This window comes from Lepidochelys kempii, chromosome 9 (genome assembly GCF_965140285.1).
Source record: "Lepidochelys kempii isolate rLepKem1 chromosome 9, rLepKem1.hap1, whole genome shotgun sequence".
Classification (NCBI taxonomy): domain Eukaryota; kingdom Metazoa; phylum Chordata; order Testudines; family Cheloniidae; genus Lepidochelys; species Lepidochelys kempii.
In genome coordinates this window covers 22319938-22339481 of record NC_136388.1, presented here as the reverse complement: position 1 = coordinate 22339481, position 19544 = coordinate 22319938, and the positions used below count along the sequence as shown (strand labels likewise).

The 19544-nt window shown below is 40.3% G+C and overlaps 1 protein-coding gene across 5 annotated transcripts in view; it reads right to left on the bottom strand.

Annotated features, from left to right (window-relative positions):
• IFT80 (intraflagellar transport 80) overlaps nucleotides 1-19544 on the bottom strand; it is a 148564-nt gene that overhangs the window by 24444 nt on the left and 104576 nt on the right. For all 5 annotated transcript variants that reach the window (XM_073359524.2, XM_073359525.2, XM_073359527.2 and 2 more), the window contains 5 exons: nucleotides 16047-16165; nucleotides 11616-11690; nucleotides 9742-9905; nucleotides 1711-1775; nucleotides 633-768 (listed from right to left, as the gene is read on the bottom strand). In XM_073359524.2, the coding sequence (XP_073215625.1) occupies nucleotides 633-768; nucleotides 1711-1775; nucleotides 9742-9905; nucleotides 11616-11690; nucleotides 16047-16165 (559 nt within the window). The remainder of the gene's footprint in view (nucleotides 1-632; nucleotides 769-1710; nucleotides 1776-9741; nucleotides 9906-11615; nucleotides 11691-16046; nucleotides 16166-19544) is intronic.

Genomic DNA, 19544 nt, shown 5'->3' with positions numbered 1-19544 from the left:
CACAAGTCTGGAAGCAGTGTCTATTCTTTAACTGTTTCTGCACAAACTACAGAGGCAGTTCATACACTGTATTTTGGAGGGCAAGGTTCAAAATGAATATGAGTGACCATAATACAGCTTGGGCGGTTATTGGATGAACCACATCACTTTCTCCAGAACTTCACTTTTTATTTAACAATATTATGTTTCTAGTGCTGGAGGTTGTGAAGAAAACCTTCTGAATCAAGTGCTATCAGAATCTGCAGTCAGACAACATATATACACAACAGCTCTAGGGGACATGTGGGTTTCTCTCATAATTCTCTTTGAGCTCTTCATTCTGAAATGTAGTCATGACAGTTTAAATGTCAAAAACTTACCCATTTAACTTCTGAGCATAATAAAAAAATACCCAGTTAATGTGTTTATTCAGTGTGGCTGAATACCACAGAAGTTAGAAATGGAATTGACATTAGTTCATTTTATCCATCCCAAGTAGCCACAGCAAGATTGTACCCTACAACATATTCCCCAGTGTTCTTTCAAGTGAATTTTTAAATTAATCAAATAATAGAGCTTTCAACACTCTTGTTGTAGATAAAATATGTGTGCTGCCAGAATGTAGATTAATGTAATTTTGGCTTGATTCTTACCAATTTTGATAATTTTCTGTTCTTTCCCAAATCTCTTCACAGAAGTAATATAAAGATCTCTGTTTTTATCAATAAAAACAATTTTCCTTTCATTTGTAATTCCCTTCTGATCAAGTGCAATTTCGGTGATCTCTGTCTAAAATACAAACAGAAAACGATTGTTTATGCCAGATAGATCCATATAGGAGGAATCATGCTACATTAAAAGAAACTGATGATCCACTAAAAAAAAAGTGACATAAATTATTACTGTTCAACAACTGGATTTTTCTAAATTCCTGTTATGTTTGTCTTAGTCCCAGAACTATTTTATTTAAGTGTATAGCATTACAGAGGTTAATTTCCTACAAGGTCATTAATCCATTAAGAGCATAGTCTGTTACGCTGCAGGAGCACCAAGGCTTGATGAGTATCTTGAAAGTCTGAAAGAAAAATAAATATAAAGCAGCATAAAGGAAGAGAAGGAGCACCTGTGCCTCTTGCCCAAAAATGCTACCACTACAGAGCTGCATGATGTCTACTCCACTGCCTGCAAGGCCTTTCTTATACTGCCAGGAAAAAAGTGGAGAGAAGAAACAAGGTTATGTCTCCAAGGTAATGTCTTCTGTTCAACCACTCTTTAAGAGAAGACAAAGAGAAAGATTGAGCATGGAGACCAACAGCACCATTTCTTCTTTCCTCTCTCCTGAGAGAAGAACAAAGAAATAGTGCAAAGGACTTCAGTGTTGAGATAGGCAGATGCCAATCAAGTGGCTTTGGAGTGAGAACAGAGGGAATTCAAGTGGTCAGCTTCACTGCAACGTATGACAGACTATAATTCTCCCTTACCAGTATTCCTCTGACACTCTCCTGAAGCTCACTTTGATCTCTTGGGGTGGAGAAATATGACAATTATACAAAGCCAAGGTTTCCAATCTATACCTTACAATTATATATATCAACACAGATTTGTCAAAATATTTTCTATTAAGTATTATTACTATTTTCTATTAAGTATGATATTAACCCCCAATAGTTATTTCTTTCTTCCTAGATATGATATGCAATTTGAAAGGTGAAATTACAGTATGTACATTACCTTGTGGATAAGAGGCTTCCCATCACCTAATGGCTTCCCAGATAATGCTTCAAACAAGTAGATAACTCGAAAAATAAAACGTGTAGTGTTAAATAATGAAATATATCATATTTGTTAGATTTCAACATTTCTGTGGTCAGATATCTCCTTGCCAGACTTTCCAAACTCTTCATTGATTTTCCAAGCTTTCTGTTGTATTATCTAATATAATATAGAGGCTTATTACAGGGTAATTGATTGATTTGAACATCTAAATTTCATACTGACAAGTGAACTAAAATCTTAAAAGTTGGTACACTTATTCATTATGTGCTGCTGACTGCAGGAAAAATCTCAGTTTGAACACTGAAAATTTGACCCATCAAAATCTTAAACATCAATCTTTCTTATCAGAGTGCTTATTTTAGTCACAATGTTGAAATATGGTACACTCATTCAGGGGAAAATTCCATTTTGACATTTCTGTCATAGTTCACCAGTCATTAATCTAACAATTATATTAACTAATTAACATTAGTCTAATAATTACATTAATTTCTAGATGATGTAGGTGAATGCAGAAATTAGTTTTGGATCATCATGTTCATCCCTTGTTAAAATTTTGTCACCAGCTTGATCCCTCAAAAATCCTCTGCCTTAGAGATACATGCAACTTTGTGAAGCTTTTGCATGTCTTCCCTCCTTAAAAAAAATAATTAACAAAATCCATCACTTCCACACACTCCTACCCCTGCCAAAAATCCACTCATTTATGTTTTCCACAGTCTCTTTGAAAGAAAAAGGACTAGGGACCTTTTTTTTTTAAAGGAAGAAGATGAAGAAAGCTGTGATTCTCTTTTATAGTGCCCAAGGGCCCATCCAAGCCCTCTGCTGCTCATTAGCGCAACCACTCTGATGAAGGGAAGTTACAGCTGCTTTATGGCCTGGAAACCTCCTACCTACAACTTTGCACAGTCATAAATGAGCATAAATTCTACATGATGTAGGCTTGGGTTTTATACTCTGTATCATATCTGAATGTCTAAAAACTTTGCTTGTGTATAACTTGTACTTCTGGTTTGGCCAAACGGCTCACAAAGAGGGAGAAAGGAAGAACAAGCTTACATGTATTCTGACAGATGTGGTCTGGGCTACTCAAAGCTAGTGAGGAAAGTAATATCTCACTGTTAAGAACATTTCTGTAAAACTGTACATGATTCAGCAAAAATTAAACACAGGAAGATTGTTAATAATTTCAGAGACACATCTCAAAGGTTTAATGACATCACATTCCACTTGAACTTTGCCCTTGTAAGTTGTATGTTACCATCTGAACCCTGTAACATATGAATATTTTTATTCCAAAGGATGGCGCTGTTAATGTATTAATAATATGTTATTGCGGGTTTCTTTCAGGATACAGGATGTTGGTTTGAGGTCGTTGGTTTCACTGGTAGAGGAAAAAAGGTTGTGAGAACAGGTGTTCTCCTGAGGTCGTTGGTAGCACTTGCAGAAGAGAATGAAAGGGTTGTGTACAAGTGTTATTTTCTGCAGATGGTTAAACATGCAAACAAAAATGAGTTATTACTTACGAGGTGTTTTGCTCTCATTTCTGTGCATGGTTGTCTACATGACCTTAATTCTTGATCTTATTATACAAACCAATACTATTGCTATCGTAATGACTGTAGAAAATGAAATGAAGAGGATTTTGTACAAACTACCACACACAGACTGAGGACATGAATATCCTGCCCAATCTGTAATGCTTAGTAAGTGTTTTAGGAAAAGCCACATTAGTATCTGGAAAATCCTAACAACTCTTTACAAGCATTTAAAACCTAATTTTTTATCTTGAAAGGTTCTCTCTCAGTTGAAAACATCCAGAAAGAGGATGTCTATGTCCCCCTTTTCTATAACAGTCTACAGATTAAATGAAGACATTCCATTCTCCTGGACAAACCACTTGGAGAAGTCAAAAGGGTCTGCATCTGTTTCTAAGAACAGTTTCTTCACCCTCCTCCAAGTCTGTTTGAGCATTGCAGCAGGCCAGGACCCTGTTTCTGGGCCACTGACAAAGGGCTCCCAGAAAACAGAGTAGGATCTGACTGAGCAAGTTGTATCATGGGAAGCTACACATTTCACCTTCTGATAGGGGAGAGGAAAAGGGACCCTCTCTACAGTGGGCTTAATAGGAAAGCAAATTGAGAAAAGCAAGAATCTCTGGGCACAGGGTTTCTGTCTTTCCCTGTGCTGGCCTTCTGCAAGACTATTACACACCTCTAGAGTCATTTTCCCTAAAGAGAGCTTCCTTTTCCACTGCCCTTATTGCAACCCCACATTTAGATAATCCTCTTTAGAGCTGGCTAATCCTGACTGACAGCTCCCACCAGCACAGGATCTATAGATCCCTCCTTTGATGAGGCACTGAAAGTGACTGATTAGCTCAAGCTCAGAAATGGCTGGCAAGACTTGCAGAGTGGGCCTGCAGCACTGCTCAGGAAAAAGATACACCCTTTTCTCCATGAAGATGGATAGAGTGAAAGGAGCAACAGAAGAGGAACTTGAGTGAGTGCCCTCAAAAGCGCGCGCGCGTGTGTGTGTAGATAACATATGATATTTATGGACACATTATTTATACAAACCTTGTATTTAAAACTACTCATAGCACAAGTCATAATTTATCCCTGCTGTACCAAAGATTAGTACAGCAATAAAATTAAGTTTCTTTATATGAACAGTATAATAAAATGAAGAAAATGTTATCTCAGAAGTAAAATGTATCTTTCATTTACATATGTATAATTTATTGTTAGTCAATGCTTCTCTGAATAATTTATTGTGAAATGTGAGTTTTACTAATGAAAATCCATTTTAATTTTTACATTAAAAATTGTATAGGTCTTTAATATCCTGCCTCTAAAGCTTACCTTCTCCCAAAGCATATTTTAATAAAAGAAATAAAATAGGTAATAAAATTATATTGATATACTGTAAATAATGGTTTGCAATGGAATAAAGTGTTTATTGCCCACAAAAGATAAGTATCTACAACTGGGGGTTGAACTAAGCAATGAGAAGGAGCACAACTGTCCCTCACCTAAATGCAGAGGGAGAGCCCGCCCCCACTTTTCTCTATCTTGGGGAAGTGCTGCTTTAAATGTTCATAGATACTTTAGTCTTCATGTAATTGAAGTTTCAGCTTTTATTCTGAGTGAGTCGCTGTGCATGCATTATTATGGAGTTTAACTCACTGCTGATCATTGTCAGGACCTTTTTTTGTCCTTTGCACTAGTACTTCATTCTGAGTTTCTTCCCTTAGAGCAAAAGAAAGTACATTTGCTGCTTATTTGCAAGATAAGTAAGTCTAAAGCTGAACTCGCTGTTGAAAACCAAGTTCATCATGTCTAGGTAATGAGACTACTTGTGCAGGTTAATCTAATGGCAGTTGAGATTGCTGGCAGGGAATTTTCTAACCATGCTAATTAAAAAGCAAGAGCACTTTCTTGACTGTCCATTTTGACAATTCAATGGCTTGTTTTAAAAAAGATGCTCTTGTGAAACTGTAGGTATAGTTGAGCACAACTTTACCATGAAGTAATGACAAGAGAATACTGCAACTAGATAAATCACCTTTAAAGTATCAGAATATTTATATGCCCTATAAATGAAACACCTGTTAAGTCAAATGCCATAGCTCTGTGCATCTTCCAATGAATACCACAAGCTATCAATGAAACATTTGTCAGCAAGATCACGGAAAAGAAAAAATAATAAAGACATGCAGACATCAAGTGTGTCAAGCTGAAGCATACAGTAAATATAACAGGACCGATGGATTGGGATGAAAGAGATGGATCATGTTTGCAATGTCTACGAAATAGTCTATAAGAAGAAAGGCTGATATGCTTCTCTAACCCAAACCCATCCTAATAACTGTCAGACTCTGAAATAAAAGAAGCTCAGGTTTCACGCTTTTGGATAATAAGTGATGGCTGCTACAACTGTCTGATACATGTGAATAAGGTTGAAAGGACTACATTATTGAACAAATACTTTAGCAACCAATGAGTCACATATGCAGTGCTGTCCCTTTAAATATGCCTGGAACTGTCAGACTTTGCATTTTGATAGCCATACACTCATGCCACATCAACTCGTGGCTCCTTTTAAAATGTTTAAATGTTATGCTGATGTGAAGATAGAAACAATGAGACATGTATGCTCTAGTATGGTTAACCATTGAGGCTGCAAATTTATTAAAACTCTTGACCAATGGGGACCATTCTCTCCAACTTCCTGGCAAACCTTTTCTAGTGTGGACTTCAGCTGGGCACCAGTGGCCCTGGGTTATAGAAACCTAAGGGGAAGTCTAAGGCAAAGCCCCCTCCATACTCTCAGACCTACCCAGGGACCCTGGTAAACAGGCAGAGTCCCAACCAACTCCGCTCCTCCACACAAGAGGTAGGAGAAATGAGATGAGGGGAGCCATATGCTACATGAGACATGGCAGCATACCCTGTCACCATGCAATGTCCTGTTCAGGACCATGCTTAACAGCACATTGGGTTAGAGGGACCTCATGTCAGACACTTTAAACCCATCAACTGCACTGGAACCTGCCAAAGTCGCAACAATGTAATTTAAAATTCCAAAACCAGACCACAGATGGAAGGTATAAAAACCCCATTGTACTTTGTAAACTTTGCCATATGGGAAAAATCCCTTCTGGACCCCAAACAAAGTTTAGTGATCAGTCTAGTCCCCATCATCATAAGAGATCTAGCTCACTACATAAGTGTGGGTAAGTATGAGGTTGGACGAGAGTCAAACCAGTGACTCGCCAATGCAGCAAATGGAGCTCAAAGTGACTACTCAAAACAGTAAGAGCAAGTTGAAGCACCACCCACCCACTTCCCCCAGCAGGGGGGAGCCACTCATCCAGCCTCTTGTAGCTCCACTATGCAATGACATTGGGAGTAGGTGGGTCCAGGCTCCATCACTTGAATGCCATGTGGGATAGTCCCCTACCTTTAGAGGATGGGTGGAGGAGGGAAAGAACGAAACACATGCTGGACAGAGAGGGAGGGGGAACCAGGAGGAGTGTATATAGCACTGCCCCAGCTGCTCCTGCTTGCGAATTTCCCTCTTTTTCCCATCCCACCTGCAAAAGAAGGGAAGAGGGTGTCCCCCTTTTGCCTCTGGATACATCAAAACTGCCCCCCAGCTAGTGAGGTGAGCATTTTAGCAAGAGAGTATAATTAGGACTACTCTTGGTCCAACAAAAATGAAGTGCTTTTACTTTCACAGGTGGCTATAGGGATACAATTGCAGCTTCCATGTTGGACTTGCCCTGAGGAGCAAGTTTTTACAGTGGCTATGAGAAGTTTAAAAACCTTTGTTTTCAATGGAAATGAAGATTTGAACATAGGCAATGCTCAAATTCATATTAATAGTAAAAGTCAGAGCTTTCAAACATTTAAAATAAACATTGGACTTGTTTCTTAGAGAAGCAAATCCAAAATGGATTCCAGAATTTCATTGCTCCAACTAGTCCTGTTCAATTCTGAAATTGGTATCATAGGGCCAAGACAGTTCTGTAGTGTATAACACTATTCATAGAACCTAAATATAAAAAGGGATGCCATCTCTGAGATGTGTTTACTGGAAAACATGTAGAGAAGGAGGACAGTAAAAGCCATTTCCATATGATAGTTGTTCTGTGATCTATGTGATATGACTTGGTGTTAAGGCCGGTTCTTAGTGGGCGAGCATCTACAGAACAAAGCAAAGCAAACAAAAACATCTCCACAATTGCACTTTTATGGGAAGTATGCAAAGAGACAAAGGAAGGAACAGATTCAAACACTGAACTATTCTGTCCCTCTTAGAGATGGTAATTCCAGATCAGAGGAGAGAACTATGGAAGAAATTATCAGGTATAATTGAAATATCTTAGCAGTCTGGGGTCCTAAATACAGTCCTTAGGCACCTTTAGTTCTAGATTTCCTGGGTAGAAGAAAGTAAGGATTGTTAATCTCTAGAAAATAAAAAGGTAGAATTTTTTGCTACAAAACACATTGAATACAACACATAGTTGCTATCAATGACTCATGAATAACTATAGAAAAAATACTCCGCCCTCTGAATCAGTATTCTTGATTCCTTATCAAGCAGACTCAAAAAAATTCAACAGGTGAAGAGACAACTACACAGTCCCTTCTGTGGTTAAAAGAAAGGGGGATGCAGGAGACAGATCTCAAAATCTTTAACACAAAAGAGATGCCTGAACTTTATGTTTGCTCATTTGGAGAGAGAGAAAGATTTTGTGACAGTGTTAGAAATTAAAACTCCACCTGTAAAAGATTGTAAACATTTATAAACAAATATTTCTCTGAAACACTACTGAGTCACAACTAACCCCATAAAAGCTGCACATAAAACTAACAATGCTGAAAAATAGTTAACCAAAACAAAAAGTATCTGAAGGCTACAATCTGTCACAATTAATGCACTGCTGGCTCCTGAGTTCAGTAGGCAGATAGGGAAAACAGTAATCACATTGGTATTTCTATTGTGAACCATGTGCGAGAGTGAGAAATTATTGAAATTTTCACTGCAAATGACTTCTGGTTTTTCCATGGTGTGACACCGTGGTACTCCCTTATTCATCACTGTCATATAATTAGGATATGTTTTGTACAAAGTATGCCTTCGGAGGTATCATTCTAAAAGTCTTGATCTGCTAGACATTAATATCTCGTTGCATTGTATACACTATCATTGTATGTGAAGTTACGAAGTTTAGCTATGTATGTGTTATTGAAACATGTTGTGAGGTTGAAAACACCCACAAGCAGCCTTTCAGGTACAACAGTAAAAAGGCCAAACAATGTTAATGGCTTATTGAAGAAATGCACACAAGCACAAGGATTACCCCAGGAACAGTGTACAACAGAAATCTCTCAGAGACAGCACTATAAAATGGGAACTGTTTGACTCAGGTTACAGAAAAAGAGCTTTCCTGCAAGTGGGAAGAAGATATAAAAGGGGGAAATGACATCATGGTGGTACCTCACTCTGCCTACAACAACACACCTGGAAAACTTGAGGAACAATTACTGAACTGGTGGAAGCAATGGTCCCAGGCTAAAGGGAGTTCTAGCCTGTGTATGAAAACCTGGGAAACCCAAGCTGCAAGCAAAGGCAGCTTTTGCCTTAAGAATCTGCCAGCCTGTTTATCACTCAGGGTGAGAATTTGCTAATTCATATCCTATCTATCTAGTATCTTAAGCACAGTTTGCTGTTTATTTACTAGGTAATGTGCTTTGATCTGTTTGCTATCATTTAAAATCTATCTTTTTTAGTTAATAAATTTATTTCATGTTTTAATTCAAAAAAATGTGCGGTTGACTAAGGTGTCTGGTGAAAATCTCAGCTTGGTTACCACAAGTGTGCATGGTCCTCTTCACATTGAGGTAGAGGTGGACCGGGTATTAAACTCATATACTGGCCAGATTTGACCAGGCCAGGATGGTACTGCTCTAGGGTCCTAGGCTGGGAAGCTGGTGGTTAGAGGGCCCTGCATGTAACTGCAGCTGGGTGTGCCCCTACCTGTGTGAATGCTGATGAAAGTGCAAGCTTGGGGGGTTTTGCAGCTTGTCACAGCAGCACAGGGTGAGAGGGAGCCCAGGCTGGTGGGTCAGAAGGCTCAGTAGTACCCCAGTTCCAGGTGGCACCCCAGGCGGAACCTGTCACACGTGGCATTGCCTATAACTGGAGTGTGGAAGGTTGTGGAAGAAACATACCTTTTTCCCATTATGAAAATACTGTCCTGTAGGCAACTACTGCAAAATTAGTAGTACTTTAAAAATAAAAACAAAAATCAAAATTAATATGAAAAATTACTATTTTGGTTTCATGCTTAATTTTTAACTCATGAATGCGCTACGTATGAAAGAAAGATATCAAATGCACATGTAATTATCAGCTTTTTAACACTTTTGCAAGTAACTTGCTAGCCAAAGTGGAAACGTTAAACTGTAAACATACCTTTTTCATCAGCTTTGTCTTTTATTGCAAGAGTATCATTACTCAAAGATACAGTTTGGGCATTTAATACATCTGTCCTCATTCCTGGAAATTTTGGAGATGAAATTAATCGTCCTTCATAGGAATATAAATAGATCCCTCCACCATCTATAAGAAGAAAATGCCTGCAAACAACATAGCTCATTTAATTAGTTGTAGTGGAGGATGGTAGAAAGATCCATCAGTTTTAAGATAATTGTCTAAAATACTGCAAGTGTTTTCTGTGTAAGCTACATAATTTATAAACCTTCAATTTGGAACTCTATTTTTGGAAAGAAAGCTCTACACTTGGTGAATTCAATTTTAAGGTCCTTGTCTTTCAAATATAAGGATTTTAATTAGTTATGGGAAATCTGTTACTATAATTTCCCTAAGATAGTATATTCTATAGTTTTACACTCTCACATTACATATTCTGATGATAAGGCACCTGTCTATAGGAAGTTAGAAAATACTATGATTTTGAGCCCCCTACACAAAAGTGCTCACAGAAGCTCAGCAGCTGCAAAGGGTGCTCACTGTGTATATAGTTTAGAAACTGGTTTAGAGCTTACATCTGCCATTTTTTAAATCTTTCTGTATCTGTTTTTTCACCATGACTGAACTGTCATGGAAGGCAGATGAACTGTAGATACGCAGAAGATACTTTCTGTAATTAATTCCAAAGTCAGTTTATTAAGATGCCTTTCCCTATAGAGAAGTGGCCTTTTTCAATGGTTTATGCTTGTGACCTAGTATTTATATAGAATTTAAATAACAATGAATAACTACTGTTAGAAGTTGGTATAATCGATATTTTACAGATGAAGAAAATTCAAATAGAAAGATTAAAGGCCAAAGGCAGATCCTCAGCTGATATAAATTGTCATAGCTCTATGTCTACAGTGGGAGCCATTGCCTACTCATATAGATATTTGCAAGGGAAGAATGATTTCCCAAAAATTTTGTATTGACTTCAGTGGAGCTACGGCAATTCACAGTAACAGAGGATCTGTCCCCACAATTTCAAAAGCGCCTTCTAAATTTGAGTGCCTAACTTCAGATCTAGGGCCTGATCTCCCGAAATGCCTCCACTGACTACATTTGGAGCTTTAAGAGCACAATACCTCTGAAAATCAGATCCCAAGTGTTTAAAATTGGGCACTCAAAAATAATACACACTTTTGAAAATTTGGGCTTAAGTTATCTGTCCAAGGCCATATAGCAAATTAGAGGAAGACTAAAATTAGAACTCAGGAGTTCCTGATTCCCGGTCTTATTCCACAAAACAATGCTGACTCTCGGCAGAGCTACACACAAAGAAAGGTCTCTTTGGTAAATGATTTTCAGGTAGGTAACCACATAAACATTTAAAATGGAGGAAATACAGCCACTTCATGCATGTATAAATATTACATATAAGTACTATTAGTGAAAATGTAAAATTGCATTTTACTTTTATTCAGCACAGTTGACAATTTTATTAATAAGTAGAGGACCAGTTTGTAGTAAAGATTATTTCTATATAATATGTTTCATTTAAACAAACAAATATAAAAGATCAAAAAAAGATGTTAGTGTAACAGCTGAAGATTATTTACTTTCCATTGTAAATAAAAGATAAGCATAATGATACAGTGCACATGTAATTTATGAAGCAATTCAGTTCTGCAATCATATCATAGATACTGTATAACAACGTGACCTTTTAGTCACACAATATGACTCCATCCACTACCTCCAATCGTGTATATTTTATTTTGTTACTACTATTTGAGAAACACCCACCCACCCAAGTTTTACAAATGTACATTTTAACAAAAAATTAGTCTTGTGCATTATAATAAACAAACTACCTTTCTGCTTGTAGAATTAAGCTAACCGTTCCTTCTCTGAGGTCAAAGATAAGCGGTGTGTTCCAGTTCTTTGTACTAAAATAATATTAAGATTAGCATTAATTAACATTTCAAAAATCCACCAAGTAATGAAAATACATTTTTATCTTTGATTTTCAAAGGTATGAATGATAATTAGGTGTCCAATTCCTGTTGAAAGTCATGGCAGTTGGGTTTCTAACCACCATTTCCGCCTTTGCAAATCTCATCACATGAGTTTAGCCAGTGGATCATGCAGCTGCACATCTTCCCTCCTGCTTCCTAAACACTTTATGCACTGGGGTACACAGAGCTCTTGTAGTATTGTGCTCCATGGCTTGTAAGTCGCACAAAACCTCACTCTATTCTGCCCTCCTACACATTGTAGAACCACATCAGTTTAGTTTGTTCAGAGTCTTCCGCAGCTTTTACACTGGCCACAGGATTTACTCCTATATGAACTTATGCCTGCTCTGGTGGTTCACCAACAATCACATTATTGAGCAGGAAAACAATAATTAGGTATTAGCTTTAGATTCCAGCACCTATGACTGGTGAACTACATTACAGACATGACATGATTGAGTTCTATATCATCTCTTATAAATAAGGCTGCAAGTTTGGGCTTGTCTACACTACAAAATTAAGTCAACTTTATCTAATTCGACCTTGAGACCCCAAAATAATGAAGTCGATTGTGCGTAGACACACCATGCTCATTGTCTCGATGGAGTGCGTCCTCACTAGCAATACCTGCATCAATGCACAAAGCAGTGCATTGTGGGTAGCTATCCCAAAGTGCAACTTGCCACAGTGTGTTTTGGGAAATTTGTGCAATGCCTCATGGGACCAAAACATTGTTGCAGGGGAGAATGGGAACATTGCGTCGACATCCCATGATATACTGTGCTCCCTCCCTCACATCAACAGCAAACAACTCAGTGGTTTTCGCGCCTTGAAATCGCCGTGTGTATGCCATAACTGCAGAAGCACGGAGCCTGCTCAGCTGTGCACTCTTGCTGTGAGCATCTCAAACACCTCATGCTTTCTCCTGCAGTATTTCCAGAGCCAAAGTAAGGTTTGCCATGTGGAACATAGTGATGTCCTCCAGGCAGCCCTGCTGCAAGCCATTGAAAAAAACAATTCACAGTTTCTGATGGCAGTCACAGAGCAGTTGCACTCTGTTGAGTGCTGTTTCTGGTCCCATGAAACAAGCACTGACTGGTGGGACAGCATCATTTTGCAGGTATGGGATGATGAGAAGTGGCTGCAGAACTTTCGAATGCGGAAGACCACCTTCCAGAAACTTTGTGCAGAGCTTTCCCCTGCCCTGCAGTTCAGCAACACAAAAATGAGAGTTGCTCTGACAGTGGAGAAACAAGTGGCTATCGTTATTTGGAAGCTTGCAATGCCAGAGAGTTACCAGTCAGTGGGGAATCAGTAGGTAAATCAACCGTGGGAGCTGCTGTGCTCCAAGTGTGCATTTTAACTGTATTCTCACCAGAGGTGCCTTCCCAGGCATCACTGTCAACCACCGTGATGTCCTGTGACCCAGAGCGCTCCAGGGTTAAAAATATTTCCTGGCTCTTGGGGAGAATGAATCCACCACTCGCCTGTCTCCCATTATCCTCCTCCTCATCATCCACCATATAATCCTCCTTGTTGTCCCTAGATTCTCACATTTGTGAGGTGTCCACATTGTTTGTGGGGGTGCTAGGATGTGCTAGGGTCACCCCCAAGAATCACATGCAGCTCATTGTAGAACCAGAATGTGTGGGGTTCAGCACCAGAACAACTGTTCATCTCCCTTGCCTTCTGGTACACTTGGCGAAGTTCTTTTATTTTCACACGGCACTGCTGTGTGTCCCTCGTGTAGCCCTTCTCCACCATTCCATGAGCAATCTTTGCATAGATGTCAGCGTTTCTTCTGCTGGATCAGAGGTCTGCCTGCACAAACCCTTCTCCCCACACAGAGATGAGATCCACCACCTCCTGTGCAGACCAGGCCGAAGCACATTTGGGGCATGTAGTCTCCATGATCGGCTGTGCTCAAGCTGGCATGTTCACAGTGCTGATCAAACAGGAAATGGAAATTCAAAAGTTCCCGGAGCTTTAGCAGGGAAGGGGCTGTGTCCTGTGTACCTGGCTGCAGTGCAGCAGAGTTGAGAATGATCTCCAGAGCGGTCACAGATGAGCATTGTGGGACACCACCTGGAGGCCAATTAAGTCGAATTACACAGTGCTGCGTCTACACTACCTCGCAGTTGGTCCATGAAAATCAAACTAAGTGCTATGACTCTTGCAGAGGTGGATTACAGAAGTCGACATCAGAGGCAACTTAGGTCGACATAAAGGACCCGGTAGCGTAGACACATACATTAACAGATCGACTTAAGGCGGCTTCCTTCGACGTGACTCTGTAGTATAGACCAGGCCTTTGTCACAGAGGTAACGGAAGTCAGGGATTCCATGACTTTCCGTGTCCTCTGTGACTTCTGTAGCGGCTGGTGCGCCTGGCTCAGGAGCAGCTCAGGCAGCACCTATGCCAGGTGCATCAGCTGCTGCTGGGGCAGTCTTGGGCCACTGTTCTGCCTCATCTCCCCCCCCCCACAGAATTTGGGTGTGGGAGGGAGCAGGGGATTGGGGCACCGGATGGTGTGAAGTGGGCTCTGGGTGGCGATTACCTGTGGGTCTCTCTGGAAGCGGTGACATCCCCTTCACTCAGCTGCTAGGTGGAGGCATGGCCAAGCTGCTCTGAGGGCTACCTCCGCCCAGAGCACTGGCTTTGCAGCTCCCATTGGCCGGGAACTGTGGCCAATGGGAGCTGTGGGGCAGTGCCTGCAGGCGGAGGCAGCACACAGAGCTGCCTGGCCACGCCTCCGCCTAGCAGCTGAGCGAGGGGGATGTTGCCACTTCTGGGGAGCCCCCCCAGGTAAACGCCACCCAGAGCCCACCTCACCCTGTCCTGTGCCTCAACCCACTGCCCCCTCCCACACCCAAACTCTGCTGCTGCTGCTGGGGGAGAGAGGCACAGAACCAGGTAAGGAACCTGCTGGTGCCGCCAACTCCCCCGCTCCCGAGCACCAGCGGGAGTCCTAGACCACGTGCCGCCCCTCCCCCAGCACCCGTGGGGCCCCCAGGCAGCCCCTTCCCAAGTTTTATTCACTGGTATTTTTAGTAAAAGTCATGGACAGGTCACGGCCCATGAATTTTTGTTTACTGCCCATGACCTGCCCCTGACTTTTCCTAAAAATACTCATGACTAAAACGTAGCCTTACTTATAAACAATAAATCCTATCTCTAAAGAAACTGCTGGCCAATCTGCAGAGCAAAGGTAATGGTATCCAAGAAACAGCTTGTATGTCATGGACTCTGAGCAAAAAGCAATGTTATCAAAGCAGTAACCAGTGCAAATGGGTCAAATGGCCAAATGGATGCAACTGGCAGCTCCATAATCTAGAGGTGAGCAATTCCCTGCCCATATTTAGATATTTGAAGGGTAAGAGTAATTTCCCATAAAATGTATTTATCAGCTATTTTTTTTACTCCATTTGCCAGATCATCAACTTGTGTGAATTGCCATAGCTCAACTGAAGCCAACAGAGCCAGGACAATTTATACCAGCTGAGGATCTGGCACATAGGGTACATTTTCAAAGATAGGGTTAACTTTGCAACTTTCATTCATGTTAGTAGAACTCAACAGTGGTGGAGCTCATGGGGGTTAAAAGGCAGTATGACCATCTCTGTGGCAGCTTTCAGGTTGACGTGTGGCATCTTTTCAAGTATATTATGCAATTGACTGAAGGAAGTGTATGACATGAATTTTTACACAGGGCTGGGGAGGAAGCCTGGGTCTCACTCACCCAGCATCAGCAGCTCCTGTCTCACAGGTCTGGATTTGCCTCCCTGCTCTGGCCATTGCAATATGGTGCATGGGGTCACATGGTGATGTGACCTTGTGCAACGTGTCACAAAGCCACTCACTCAAATTTGGCCCAGGCACCCCTCAGTTATGACAGAGTGGTGGCAAAGCCAAATCTGAATGGTGTTGCAACCCTGTGTTCCAGGTCACAATGCCCAGAGTGGGGATCTGGGCCCAGTTCCACAGGATGGGAGCTTCCACTTCCCGGCAAATGTGGGGCAGACTTGGTCTCCAACCCACCACCAATGATCCACCCCCTTCCTGGTTGCAAAAACTGGCTCTGCCACTGAAACACATCATGGTAATTCCTTATGCAACTATGAAAATATACATTAGTATGTATATAGGTGGGTTCTATGACATATATCTATAAAAAGATTTGATGTTTTCAAACCATGTATAAGCTACTGTACTTTAAATCAAGCTCCTTTTGAATCTCACTATGATTGAATGGATCAAATAATACTTCATTAATTGAAATTACTTACGAAAACACGTAACACTGAAGAGAAGTTGAAACAACTAAATGCCCATAGTTCAAAGAGGCCTTAATGACTCTGTCACGGAATTCAAGTAAATCCACTGCATCATTAATAACATTACGGACCTAATAAAAAAGGTTTATGGTTAAAAAAATGAAAATTATGGAACAGAAAACAGCATAATATTATACTCATTGTTAATTTTCATAAACAGCTGGCTGATATTATGCATTTATAGTACCATGTAACTATGTAGGAAGTTTTAAAGAAAAGCATTTATGAATAAATCAATAAAAAGCTCCTATTAACTCACATTTAATAACCTAGCATAGTTTTGAAATTAAAAGGATTGCATTAAGTATGTGGTTTTTACCTGCTAATTTGTTTTGTGTGTTCAAACGTGACTTGTAAAAAATGGATCTGTCTTCCTGAAGCAATGCCATCACTTAAATCAATGGTACACCCTCACCTGAAATCCTGTGATTAGGACTGGTCACTCTATCTCAAAAAAAATTACAGTAGAACCTCAGAGTTACAAACACCAGAGTTATGAACTGACCAATCAACCACACAGACCTCATTTGGAACCGAAAATACACAATCAGGCAGCAGAGACACACAAAACCAGCAAATACTGTACAGTACAGTACTGTGTTCAATGTAAACTACTAAAAAATAAAGGGAAAGTTTAAAAAAATATTTGACAAGGTAAGGAAACTGTTTCTGTGCTTGTTTCGTTTAAATTAGTATGGTAAAAAGCAGCATTTTTCTTCTGCATGGTAAAGTTTCAAAGCTGTATTAAGTCAATGTTCAGTTGTAAACTTTTGAAAGAACAACAACCAGAATATTTTGTTCAGAGTTACAAACCACCTCCATTCCTGAGGTGCTCATAATTCTGAGGTTCTACTGTACTGCAGTGATACAAAAGTTTCAGTGTGGAATAACAAAATTAGAGATTTGGATAAACTTCCTTACAAGGAAAAATGTTGGCACTGTTTTGTTTTAATAGCTGTAAACACATTATTATAGACATGGCTGATAGCACCCCCTGTTATTGAAGTTGCCTGACACTTTCCATTATAAGATCCCATTTTCAGTTGTTCATAACTTTGCCAAACTTTTACCATACTGCAAGTGAAGGTGTGACTGTAGTGGGGTAGGTATACCCATGCTAGCCTCAATCTACCTAGTATGGGTAACTATAATAGTGTAAATATGGTGGCACAGGCTTCAACATGGGCTAGCCACTCAAATACACAGGAACCTAGATATATACTTGGGCTGCTAGTTTACGTGTAAATATACCCACAGTTTAATTACCTGATCACGTACTATTTTCTTCCATGCATATGCATAAGAGGCCAAATCAAAATTGCAGAGGCAACCTTAATTCCTGGCATTTCCTAACCTTTGAGTACTTGACTTTTTAACCTTAATGTTATTGTAACGTAGATGTCATAGGGGAGCCCTGCCTGGAGAACCTTCCTGCAATAGGCCAAAGCATGACAAGCATGCCTTCCTCAGTTTACCCTTTCAGAGTCCCCAGTAAATCCACTTCAGATCTTAAATACTACTCCTCTTTGGGGCTGGTTTATTGCCAAACACAGTTCATTCGGTTTCCATCAAAAGTCACAAATATAGTCCATTTCTCACCCCAGTGCAAGCACAACACATCTTGTCATTGATGCCCCATACACTGGAGCCTTCAACGAGGCCCAGAGTGTCTGTCATCCTTCCCCTGTCCTTGCCCCAGGACAGCTACCCTAGCCCTTCCAGTTGGAGAGAAACCCCACTCTTCCCAGTGGGAACCACCCCCCATAGTTTCTCTGCTGGGGAGCATCTTGTCAGAGGGAGCATCTGTCACTCACCCTGGCCTTCTTATGATCCCTCTGAGTCCAGCTGTCTGGCCCTGGCAATGTTAGCTGCTCCCCTGCCTTCAGCCCTCCAGCCTTGGCTCTGAGGCTTGGCGATGACAGCCAGCAAACTCCTCTTGATACTCTCGTCTTCAGTCTTCCCCAAGGAACACCTTCTTCCTTTCAGGACCTTCTCCAGTATCCCTGGTCTCTGGCAGCTCTCATCTGTCCCTGCTTGAACCAGTCTGCTCTGACTCACTGAGACTCCCTAACTCATTCGGTCTCTCCCTGATCCTTTATAGCCCCCAGGCACTGCTCCACCCCATTAAGTGGACAAATGGGAGCACCTGTCCTGGCACAGGAGAACTGGACCTACTTCAATTACAGGGCCAGACACCTTGTGACAATACGTTTTTTGCTCAGTTGTTCTGTGGAGAGGACTGGTCATATGTGGGAGCTTTGAGTCTCTTCTACAAAGCAAGGGTGTGTGAAAGTCACTAGAATTTTTTAACGTGGGCAAAAGAACATATTTCTCCCTAGCATCCTTCTTGGAAATGGATGAACTATTTTGGTGGAAATGTTCCAAAATGTTTTAGCTTGAGGCAGACACCCAGTGTGGAATATTTCAGCCCAAATGGTTCAAATTAAGCAACTGAAAACAGTCTTATAATGTTGGGACAACCTTAATAATAGACAGTTCTCCAACACCACTTATAAGAAAAAGGGGATGTATATTGAAACTGAAAGGCAGCACATTTAAAACTGATAAAAGGGTTTTATTTTTTTTATACAATACACAATTAACTTATGAAACTCTCTGCCACAAAATACCATTGAGGACAAAAATCTAGTAGGACTTGACAAAAGATTAGACATTTAGATGCATAATGAGAAAATCCAGTTACATTAGGCAGGATATTGTGTGTGTGTATATATATTTATTTTTTAAATGAGGCATATAAACTCTTATTCTTCAGTGCATAATTCAGATACTGTATTAAGTGATGGGAGTTAGGAATAAACTTCCCCTATGGGCAGGTTATTCCATTATTTTCCATTATGGGGTTTCTTGAACCATCTTCTGAAGCATCTTGTATGGGCCAGTTGGCGACAGTACACTAGACTAGATCAGTGGTTCTCAACCAGGGATATGCGTATCCCTGGGGGTATGCCGAGGTCTTCCAGGAGGTACATCAACTCATCTACATATTTATCTAATTTTACAACAGGCTACATAAAAAGTACTAGCGAAGTCAGTATAAACTAAAATTTCATACAGATAATGACTTGTTTATGCTGCTATATATCCTGTACACTGAAATGTAAGTACAATATTTATATTCCAATTGACTTATTTTTTTAATTATATGGTAAAATGAGAAGGTAAGCAATTTTTCAGTAATAATATACTGTGACACTTTTGTATTTTTATTTCCGATTTTATAAGCAAGTAGTTTTTAAGTGAGGTCAAACTTGGGAGTACGCAAGACAAATCAGACTCCTGACTGGTGTACAGTAGTCTGGAAAGGTTCAAGTCCACTGCACTAGATGGACCACTGGCTGATCCAGCTTGGTAATTCCTAGCTTCCTATAAAAGCAAACATCATTAAAGCCAAAGCTAGGAAAATATTCTCTCTCAGGGAGTGATCAT